This window comes from Mchenga conophoros, linkage group LG13 (assembly GCF_057382185.1).
Source record: "Mchenga conophoros isolate Kocher_MC1m ecotype Shallow Benthic linkage group LG13, M_conophoros_male_GT1.1, whole genome shotgun sequence".
NCBI lineage: Eukaryota > Metazoa > Chordata > Actinopteri > Cichliformes > Cichlidae > Mchenga > Mchenga conophoros.
The window spans coordinates 1,218,421-1,230,010 of record NC_140538.1 but is presented as its reverse complement, the minus strand read 5'-3'; the positions used below and the strand labels follow the sequence as shown (position 1 = coordinate 1,230,010).

The 11,590-nt window shown below is 42.4% G+C and overlaps 1 protein-coding gene across 1 annotated transcript; it reads right to left on the bottom strand.

Annotated features, from left to right (window-relative positions):
* Positions 1-617: 617 nt before the first annotated feature.
* On the bottom strand, positions 618-9,800 carry cdk1 (cyclin dependent kinase 1). Its single transcript, XM_085295908.1, has 8 exons — positions 9,660-9,800; positions 9,030-9,072; positions 8,615-8,771; positions 8,140-8,263; positions 6,860-7,030; positions 5,935-6,098; positions 4,235-4,376; positions 618-875 (listed from the first exon to the last, which is right to left on the bottom strand). Exons 2-8 carry the CDS (start codon positions 9,064-9,066, stop codon positions 759-761), a joined length of 912 nt encoding a protein of 303 aa, XP_085152034.1. The 5' UTR covers positions 9,067-9,072; positions 9,660-9,800; the 3' UTR covers positions 618-758.
* Positions 9,801-11,590: the final 1,790 nt, after the last annotated feature.

Sequence of the window (11,590 nt, the reverse complement as noted above, 5' to 3'; positions counted from 1 at the left end):
CCTATTAGCTGGGACGAGCCTGTGAAGATAGTCTAAGTTTGGGGACCTTTGCCCACAACTGAAAGACAAGTGTTGAAGTTACAAAGATGAACACAAAGCTGAGTTGCAGGTGTTTGAGTGCAAACGTGTCCTGAACTGAAACGCTCAGCGTTAAATGTTTAAGTTCTTACGTTTAATACAAACTCACCTCGTCTCCCTCGTCAGAGATGAGCCTGTGTGCTGCAGATTATTGTATGCATCGACTATAACTTCAAATAAAGCTCTTATTTAACACAGAGTTGAACATGAACACTTACAGCACAGCACGAGTCACCTTAAGTACAGCACAATGTTTGAGTCTCCTTTTCTTTAGAAAACCCCAAAGATCCACAGGAAGTGTCCCCTCGAGATGTATGAGGGAGAAATTGTTTGTTCTCTCAGAGATTAACATTACACAGTACTTCTAATTACTCACAGTACAATTGGTGTTGTGAGTACGGCGTACTTAGTGTAACATGGGGAAATGTGTCTTTCCCGTCATAGTTACCGTGAAGCAAACTCAGTAACCTTAAATAAGACACCCTGACCGTCACCGCCACGTTTCATGATGTTGGAAAGAACGAGACATTAGGCCCAAATAACTGAGCAGGAAAAAAGAAAAAAAGTGCAGTTTTATTAAAGATTGACACTTTTTCCTCACACAGATACACACAAATACACATACACATATTTACAGAGTCACAAATGGTATGTGTCAATAAGCAAAGTCAGTATGCACTTCAGATTTTGTTGATGTTGGCAGCTGGCAGGGTGGATTTGTCCAAGTCGTCAAAGTAAGGGTGCGTCATGGCCTCACGGGCAGAGAGCCGTTTGGGGGGATTGTAGGTCAGCATTTTCTACAGAGACGAGACCAGAACAGACGATTAAACCTGAACATGCAGGAGTTCCTGGACTGGAAACTGGCACCAGCTCCAGGTTAACATCTTTAACACTGAATACTGTGCTGTGTCACCACTGCTGACCTATAATGCTAGAAACGATCCTGGTGACTAGTTTCTTAGTGACATAGACAAGGCAAAAAAAGAAAACCTCTGAAAAACAAACACACTGCGACTGCAAAGCGCGGCGCATGCTGCCGTGCTGTTTCACAATTCACGACAACCACTTGAAATCTAAAACAACAATCATCCATTTGCTTCTGCTAGCCCTGCACACCCCCATCATCAGGACAAACACTTCAAATCAGGAAATTCACTTTGTTTAAACTGAAAAGCTACTGAGACAAACTTCACTGAATAAATACAAAGAAATATCATCACTGATTTCTTTGAATTAATGTGATTTAATGACCCCACGGGTTGTTTTTCTTCAAAATAAAAAGTTGTAATATATTCATATTCCAGGTATGCCTTATAAAATATGTTTGTAACATGAGGCCATTTGCATTTTTAGTAATTTTTTCATTAATTAAAAAAAAAGAAAAAAAAAGAAGCAGTTTTTGTATCACTACCCCACTCAAAAATGTTTCTATGAAACTTTCATTCTTAGCAACTCTGACTGTCCCACTTACACTTCTGATGGATCAAGAATTAATTTTTACACAGTAACATACATGATTTATAGTCAGGGCTGCACATAAGTGGTTCGCTGTCAAAATAAAAGTATTCCCAGAAATTAATAGAATACGCGCTTCTTTTGCGGTGGAGGAACGCCAAAGTAATTGCTTACGGAGCTTGCTTCTTCGACATCTTTAGAGTTCTGAACAAATGTCTGTCCTCCTCCAGAACATCTAATGTACGCAAACGAGCGTTCCAACTTCTTATCTGGTGCACGTCTTTTATTTTGACAGCAAATGCGCACCTGTGGACCATTTATGTGCAGCCCTGTTTATAGTTTCCTGTGCATTTCAAACATTGTCCTTTCTGATATATTTTTTTAAATATTTAAAGTAACACGGCTGCCATGAGGCCAGCTAGGATCCCTGTGGACCTTACCCTATAAATGATCCCGGACGGATGGGAGGCACTGACTCAGAATCTGACATCTCAGATATAGAGGACCCAGACTACTGTCCCCACCCCACCGGACAAGGCCAGTCAGACATAGAGGAGCCCTCTGATGAGTCCTCTGAAGAGGAAATGGATATCGAGTCTAACAGAATGAGCCCCTCTTACTGCTCTAGCCACAATATTCTGAATTAGTCAGCCAGGGCTTGCACCTGGGTCTAGTACTGTCTCCCCAATAGATGCATGGAAGATGTTCATGTCTGATAATTTAATAGAAGAGGTGCTGACATGCACAAACATGGAGGCACAAAGAGTCGCCACAGACAGGGGAAAGAGTGGAAAAATGTAATCAAACATCCTGGCCTTCATTTGATTGACCATTCTCACAGGAAGTGAGAAGAACTGGGATGTACCAGTCGGTGTGCTTTTTGGGAGTCCTCTATAACCCATTGTACAAGGCCACTATGGCAATTCAAAGATTTAAAGATATTTGCCGTTTCCTGCACTTTGATGACAAGAGGACCAGAGCCTACCGACCGAAAACAAACCACATGGCAGCTTTCTGCTACGTATGGGGCCTGTTCCTGGTCAACTGCAGGCAGAAATTCATCCTCAGTGACTGTGTTACAGTGGATGAACAACTTGTGCCTTTCAGAAGGAAGACCGAGCTCCTGCAGTATATGCAGAGCAAGCATACAAAAGTGATACAAGTGATACAAAAACTGCAATTTCTTAAAATTAATGAAAAAACTAATAAAAATGCAAAGAGCCTCATGTCACAAACATGTTTTATGAGGAACACCTCACATATGAAAATATTACAACTCTTTGTTTTAAAGAATAACAACTGCGTTTATAGCAAAATGCGTTGTTTCTATTTGGGGTCATTTTTGATCCGCTTCCGCTTATCCTTTTCAGGGGCGCTGGAGCCTATCCCAGCTATCATAGGGCGAGAGGCGGGGTACACCATGGACAGGTCGCCAGTCTGTCGCAGGGCCAACACACAGGGACAGACAAGCATTCACACTCACATTCACACCTAGTGACAATTTGGATTATCCAATTAACCTATCCCCACAAGCTGCATGTCTTTGGACGGTGGGAGGAAGCCGGAGTACCCGGAGGGAACCCACGCAAACACGGGGAGAACACGCAAACTCCACACAGAAAGACCTGATGGTGGAATTGAACTCAGTTTAGTTTAGAACTAAATTCCATAATGTTATGTACGTGTGCTTTCTTCAGCCTCCACCAAGAACGTCGTCTCCTGCCAGCATCGCCTCACTCACGACGGAAAAGGGTGCTTCGACTTAACGAAAGACCCTCTGGAACGAATTAATTCAGTAAGTCGAGGTTCCAGTTTATATAGAAAGAAGTCAGTCCGCTGCTAACGCTGGTTTACCAGCGCTCTGTACCTGCATGTTGTTCTAGTTGAATGATGTGGCGTCACCTGCTAAGGACTGCTCCATTATTCATGTGAACACTGATTAAGCATTCACATCGTTGTGTAAAGCTTCATAGGTGCTCGTGTGTCCTGGTTTCTTACAGCAGCTCTTCCACCTGATGTCTCCATAAATGTTCACGTTCATGCAGAAACTAACGACCACGTGCAGCCCATGATGGCGGTGACCTCTGAAGCCCCGATGATGCGTGACACTGATTTCCTTTCTGATCTGTTACCAAGTAAAAGTCAAGCTAGTGTCTTTGATTCTAATCTGACACTTTGTACAAAAGCTTCATGTGTTTGGAAAATCAAAAGCAGTTTATTTCAAATGATGCCCTTCATAACACTGAAGTATAGAGAGCTGTGATAAAGCTCCACGTTCTCCATGAACATGGAGCAAACACACACAATCAGCCTTTACTGTCAACTCAGTCCCACGTGAGCCGTGATACAGTACAGCTGCATTTCACATCTCACTATGAAAGGCGGAAGAAAAAGTAGTTCCTACCAATCATACGTGGGGCCCGTGGGAGGGACACAAGTATTTCTACATGACTGTCGAGTTAAAACAAACAATAGTGAAGCACCCACACAGATACTTTTCAAAAAGCCTGGTTGAATATCACCATCACAACTTTGTCACGAGGACAGAAAGAAACACCTCCAGCCTCAGGAAACCAGGTGAGGTGACCAGGTGTCTGACCTGCTTCCCTCTGGTCACACTTTGCTGTACAATGAGAATAAAAGGCTATTCTATTCTATTCCAGGTTTAATTAGCATGCTGTGGTGCTGCCTTTGTCCTTACCGCCAGTAGGTCCAGGCCATTCTTATCCAGGTTTTTCACCATGGACGAGAGGTTGCCAGATTTCCATTTGGGAAAAGTGTTTTTGTAGTCTGGCAGACTCTCGACATCAGGCCACACATCATTGTTTGGGGTTCCCAGCGTCCTGGAAAAAAGACAAAGACTCCAGGGTCAGTTCATTTGTTTGTTTCCATGAGCCACAAAGTGTTAAAACACCAAAGACAGTCTACAGCTGAAGCTTTAGAGAAAACAGACTGTTTTAAATCTGACACACAGACACACTCGTTGTTGTTGTTTTAAATAGCTGCCAGAATAATGTGGAGATGTGAACACCAACCCTGCCTTACAGGCCTAATCTTACCAATCCCTGCTTCTCCACACAATCCAGGCGGCCTCAAACTGTAGGAATGACTCGGTCAGCTCTACGTTAGGACATCAACGTGACATTAACACTAACACAACTTCTCTGGCTCTACACAGAGTCAACAACAGATTATGCGTTTAAGATAGCTATGTAGCACTTATGTTTGCTATAACAACAATGTGTTGTTGTTCACCACACACACTTACATTCAAAGGCTTCATCCTGATGAAGTGATGATGTAGAAGAATACCAGGTAACAGATGTGTTAACTGTGACATGTCAATCACACGTGTGAGGTTGCTGTTCCACCTAATTACTTTTTTATCTACGCAGCTAGAGACCTGGCAGATGTATAAGGCAGTCCAGAACCTAACCCACTACAACACCAGAAACAGCGTAACAGCTGAGGGTGATGCTGTGCTCGACGATGAACATGTTTCACGGTAAATAGACTCAAGGAAGCCACAGCTCAGCTGTCATGGTGCGAGGTGCACACTTCACTAAGAGCATCAGTGCATCACTGTCCCAGTCCTTCAGCCCACCATCCCTGAATTCAGCCGCAATCGTTCCACTACCCAGACAGACCATAAGCAGCCTGAACTGGCTGCTGTGATGCTGTGCAGACTAAAACTTCAGCAAGGCTGACCTATAACCCATCAGCATCTCCACTTACTGAGGGATCTAAAACCTGAACCTGAACAGGGAGCTGGTGACTGCATGTCTGTGTGGTTCTTGAGCTGTACTACAGCACACAGGGAGGCACTTAAAGGGTCATTAACAGAGGCTAAAACACTCGTTACTGGCCCCTCTTTTCCTCCCTGGAGGAAACCCATCACTGTGGGGACCTGCACACACTCAGGACACCAGGTGTTTAAGCTTCTGTCCTCCCACAGGAGATCCAGGACGCTGAGGTCATTGACAACCAGACCTCAGCCCTAATCAATGCTATCAGCTCTGTACATACTGTATATACACTTGGTACTTATTTGTTGTGATTTTCTTGCCTTTCCTTTAACAGTGATAAGCTACACTCAGAGTTGGTTGCCCCACAGCAGACACAGTAGTTGTGTGCACAGTCAGACTGCAGTCTTTAAGAGCCAGGCACAAAGCAGGGACAGCCAGTCCTCGTGAGTACACGAACACCACACGTGGAAACATGAGATCCACGGGTTCAGCCCATCGTCTCTCCCACTCACACAAAAGGCTGAGCTCATCTTGTCTCGCACCAACAGTTCTTCATATTTGCCCGTCGTTCTCAATTCAAATTGAAATCAGCAGTTCAACTAAACTTCAGCTTCTATTGTTCCTAAACACATGAAGATGTTTTTGCTGTGTCTACCTGAAGATCCTGAAGAGCTGGTCTATCTCAGAGTCTCCATGAAACAGAGGCTTCTTAGTAGCAAGTTCTGCAAAGATTGTCCCAGTGCTCCAAACATCAACGGGGGTGGAGTATCGGGGTGAGCCCAGCAGGACCTCTGGGGCCCGGTACCAAAGAGTGACAACCTGGGAACACAAAGCAGGATATACCAGGCTGTTTGTGACCGTGTCAGATTTACAAACTAGTCGCGCCGCCTTGTTTGATGTCATTCTCACATGTTGGATTCACACTCATGGTCTCATTCTGACAGTTTATAATAACCATAAACATGTTTAATGAATTGTTTTTGTAACTTTATAACATTTTGTAACACAGTTGTATGAAACGCTTGCAGCCTGTTTCTGAACCACTACGATTACAAAGCAGACGGCAGTTTATTTGTGCGTCGCTCTAAAACTCTCCCCTCTCACAAACAAATGCTGCCTGACCCGGTTTATTCATGCAGCACATTTCCAACAACGTGCTTAACAATGTAAAACATCACGAAAAATAATAAAATGCACAACAATGATGCAGTGAAATATAAAAGAGAAAAAATAAAATGATAAATATAAAAATAAATTATGCTTTTACTGTTTCTTCCTGTGCTAAATGTGACAATAACATTCAAGAAAAAGCATCACGCAAAATCACAACTCTGGTTTTACGCGGCGTTTCAAAACTGGTACATCGTTTGAAGTCCTCACTTTCAACACGAGTGCCTTGAAGCGACACATCGTAGATTGGTCATGTGATGCGCCCGTCGACCCCAGAGGGTCACCTGTACAGAGTCGGTCTAAATCTGTAAGGATTTTTCTTGGTTTTTAAAATTACAAGAAAAAGTAAAAGAAATGGTTTGAGATGCAGTGGCCTGCATATCCCAGGAGCTGTGAGCAAGGATCCTTACCTCATGGGTGTAGACCCTGACAGGAACACCAAAGGCTCTAGCCAAACCAAAGTCTGCCAGTTTGATAACGCCCTTGTTGTCAATCAGCAGATTCTGTGGTTTCAGGTCACGATGGAGCACTCGGCGACAGTGACAGAAGTAGATGCCCTCCAATATCTGGTAAAGGTAGCTCTAAACAGTGTTGGAGAACGAGCAGATCTTTAGATGAGCTGACCAGCAGCCAAATGACACAAAACCTTAAAATGTAACAGAAAGCACCTGAATTGGGAGGGTTGAGACTGCAATCTACTCATTTTGCACACTGTAACTTTAAGAATTTGGCTTATCAATTATGTAATATATTATCTGATAACGTAACTAGGGCTGGGTATCGTCACTGATTTCTAGAATCAATTCGATTCTGATTCACAAGGCCCCGAATCGATTCGATTGGATTTGAATCTGGGAAATTTTGACAGTCAGAAATATTATAATTCAGATCAGTAAATTTACATATTTTTGTATCTATAAAAAAGAAGCTGACACACGCAAGACTTTATCCAAGGTGTGAGCATCACAGCAGATGCCTTTGTGTCAAAGTAGCTGAAGATAAAACAAAGAAAAACATGAAGGTTTTCCTGGCCTGGATTTTATAAAAATATTCTGCAGTACATCAAAAACGAAAGAAAACCATTAATGAACACATGAACATCACCTCTGACGTTACAGAGGTTTTATTAGAGACACGGCTGAGCGTTTTGCATAATTTTAAAAAGCTTACATTTGTTCAGTATTGAACGGCAGAAATTAGGTTTTCTTTACAGAAGTATGTAAACGGAAAAAAATATATAGTTTGGAGGGAGATCAAACTAACAGCTTTAGAATCGGTGCAAAAAGGGCGTAAACACAAAGCGCCGACCCGCCGACACATCAGAATCAGCGAGCTGTCGGCTTTCGGCCCCGACCGTGACATTAGGTGAGAAAGGCGACATCTCACCGACTCTGATCCGCGGGTCGCGCTGTGTGTTTACGTCTTTGTGCAGAATCCGTGTTCCTGCTCTCGTTTACTGTCTTAGCTGTTTGGTGGTTATTGAAAGTTTGTGATCTTTCACCTGAGATTCTGGCATTTTGGGAAAAATAAATTTATATTAAAAAAATCGATTCAGGATTTTAATGAATCGATTTCACGTTATCCACGCCAGAATCGATTATAAAAACCCACCCCTAAACGTAACCCATCTCAGATTTAAAAGCTTCGAGTTCAAGCAACTATTGCACCACTGAATTAATGTAATACTTACCTTGACCAACATAGAGTCCATGTACTGGCCAGAGGGGATGGAGTCCAAGTATTTCTTCAGGTCCATGGACAGGAACTCGAAGATGAGGTAGAGACGAGATTCTTGCATTAGGACATCTAGGAGTCTGGATTACGCACACAAATACACATGAGTTCATACTTTGTGTACATTTTCTCATTAGATGTGACTGAGCAGCAACTACTTGACCTCTTCCAGCACTCTGCACAATACTGAAACTGTTGATCCTGCAGTGTCAACTATTGCTACACATGCATTTATATAATGAACTTGATGCATATGTTCAAAACTTCACAATAGTTTCTATTGTTTGACCAACACCATGTCTCTCCATGCTGCACAAAGGGCACCAGACAATACAGAGAATATAGAGAAGTATTGTACATATAAAAATTCAAACCTCATGTTATAAAAACCAAAAGGATTTTAAGGTCAAACAAAGAACTTGAGAGCTTACCGTACAACATTGGGATGTTTCAGCTCCTGGAGCAGAGAAACCTCTCTGACAGCTGTGCTGGGAACGCCCTCCTCCTCACTCTCCAGTCGGATCTTCTTCATAGCCACAATTTGCCCCGTTGCCTTGTGCTTACCTTTATACACAACCCCATATGTACCTGGGGGAAAGCACGAGCACTGGATGAAATGTGCTGGCAGCTTCCAAATTGCTGGACATCATTACTTGTTACCAAAGTAATTCTTGCCAAAAGAAAAGTTACACTAGAACAACTTTATAACCATGAGATTGTTGAGCAAACAGAGATTACAAGATGCACAAGAAAACTTGACTACACACATAATTACACATTTTTGAAGTATCAACATTTGTAGAGCTTCATGTGAATAATTTAGATGAACCATACGTTAAAACTAACCTTCTCCGATTTTCTCTATTTTCAGGTAGTCTTCCATTATTGCCTGAAAGGAGAAAGAGAAAAACAGGCTGTAACGTAAACAACTTCCGAGGACCTGCATTCACTTCGATCAGCTTACACACACATCTAATCATTTGAGTGTCGATATTAGGTTAGATCGGCCTTTTATCTAAAAATGAACTTACAACAAGCCTGTTCGTATCGAGCACGACTTGTACGGAAATCATTCAAACTGGAAACTCATGTCACGTTAATTTACCCACTTACAGTAATGCAGACAGGCCTTTCGCCAGAACAGCAGGCTACCTCAAAATACGAACGGGGACGTTTTGAAACGTTAGTTTTGTTGCATTAAGCAGCTCGCACGTTTTCCCGTCGCTCTTTCACTCGTTTTAGTAACTAAGGCTGGTTAGATATTAAGCAGTCGTGAAATTAGCTTTTCTGATTAACGACCAAGAGAGGACCACTAACGTTAGCTTAACAAAGTGTTTAGCCGTCAAAGGCACCTTTTTTGAATGTCATGCTAACTGCTAAGACACGTTGTGTCGGGCGTTATGTTCCGCATTAGCTAAGGAGTCTTTTAAATGTAAAATTTTAATTTCACTTGTACTGACAAATATAAAAAATTACCTGTTTGTGCCTCGTTTTTTACAGACACGAACAAACTGCCGCTGGACCGCTCCCGGACTCTTTTGAAATGACTGGAGTGCAGCAGCAGGTTAAAACAGTCCAATGAGCTCACGGGATGTATTTTCAAAACAGCCAATAAGAGGAAAGGAAGGCTGTCATGTGGGTAGAGCGGGAGACAACCCGCCGATGTCCTTGGGAGCGTTCACTGACGCTGGGATATTTAATCCCTACCCACTTCTAGGATCCGATTGACTTACATACTATTAATTTCTACAGTTACAGTTAGATTAAATACGTATCGTTGTGTAGGTTGTAGATTACACAGAATGCGTATACAAGAAAAATAGCCTACATTTACTTCTTGTGTCTTGTTATAAATTTACTGTTACTTTATCAAGATAAATGGCTCAACTGCCTTAATTTGGTTTACTATATTAATATTCATTTTCATGTATTAGCAAGTAGTGCATTTTTAGTCAGGAGTCTGACACATTTGCAGTTATTTTTGCTAAGTGAAAAAGTGTAATATTGGCTACATATCTCTTTCAGAAATGCATAATATCTATAACTACCCCAATTGTATGTCAGCGGCCCTGTACTATCCATTAACAATGCATTAAGGAAGGTAAGGGTCAGTACATAAGGAAGTAACAATGCCTAAAGTTGAAAGCAGATATGATGAGGCAGCTGTTGATTTGATTAATAATGCTTGCACTTTTTCCCTGGTGATCATTAATAACAACGTTTATGGCACTTTTGCACTGACTTCACTTTTCAGATCCTGATACAATGTATGCATTTTTAATTTTATATTTTACTGCTAAAGATCGCTGTGGTCCCCACTGTAATGCTGTAAGCTGCGCCAACTCTAAACATATAACACTGTGCAGACATGATCAATATTCTGCTTAGAGAAATATATTTTTCTATTTCGTGTGAGATTAAGGAGATATGTCCAACCCATTTTTTTCATTTTAATATTTTTAATCATAATGTTGTTTATCTATTTATTTTTTTTACATTGATTAGTACCTTATACCAAATACAAATAGACCATATGTTACCTTTTTGTAATAACCAATGTGAAATCCTTTGCTAGACAGATGGAATAGTGCGCTCAGCTCTCATATGAATATCATGACTGCATGATTCCAACATCATGCCTTTTTGACTCAGTTACACTTTTTTCACTCTTTCTTTTCACACCTGTTTGTCAAATAAAAAATAATGGAAAGGATTTCCACATGATTAAGGTGCTTCAGTTGTTCTGCCCCGAGACTTCAGGAAGCACACAGCCCCACTCCCCCCCATCATCCTGACTGACACCCCCATCACCTCTGTGGACTCATTCCGCTTCCTGGGTACCACCATCACCCAGGACCTGAAGTGGGAGCCCACCATCACCTCCGTCATCAAGAAAGCCCAGCAGAGGATGTACTTCCTGAGGCAGCTGAAGAAATTCAACCTGCCAACACGGACGATGATGCAGTTCTACACTGCAATCATCGAGTCCATCCTCACCTCCTCCATCACCGTGTGGTACGCTGGAGCCACTATCAGGGACAAACAGAGACTGCAGCGTGTTGTGCGCTCTGCTGAGAAGGTGATTGGCTGCAGACTCCCATCTCTGCAGGACCTGTACACCTCCAGGACATTGCGGCGTGCAGCTCGGATCTCAGCTGACCCTTCTCACCCTGGACACAGTCTGTTTGACCTGCTCCCCTCAGGCAGGAGGCTCCGGTCCATTCGCACCAGAACCTCTCGCCATAAGAACAGTTTCTTCCCCTCTGCTGTTGGACACATGAACAATAACCGTATGACTGTTCCCACCACTAACACATGACCCTACGCTGTGTCACTGCATCATTCCATGTTTGGCACTGATCACCACCTGCACTCATGCACATATCTTTCCACGTAGCACTTTTAAT

Bases quoted from the DNA above. Each gene is read 5' to 3' on its own strand.
- cdk1 (XM_085295908.1), bottom strand. From the start codon at position 9,066: ATGGAAGACTACCTGAAAATAGAGAAAATCGGAGAAG. The intron at 8,772-9,029 runs GTTAGTTTTAAC...GCTTTCCCCCAG, and splicing joins AATAGAGAAAATCGGAGAAG to GTACATATGGGGTTGTGTAT. The intron at 876-4,234 runs GTAAGGACAAAG...TCGTCTCTGTAG, and splicing joins ATGGCCTGGACCTACTGGCG to AAAATGCTGACCTACAATCC.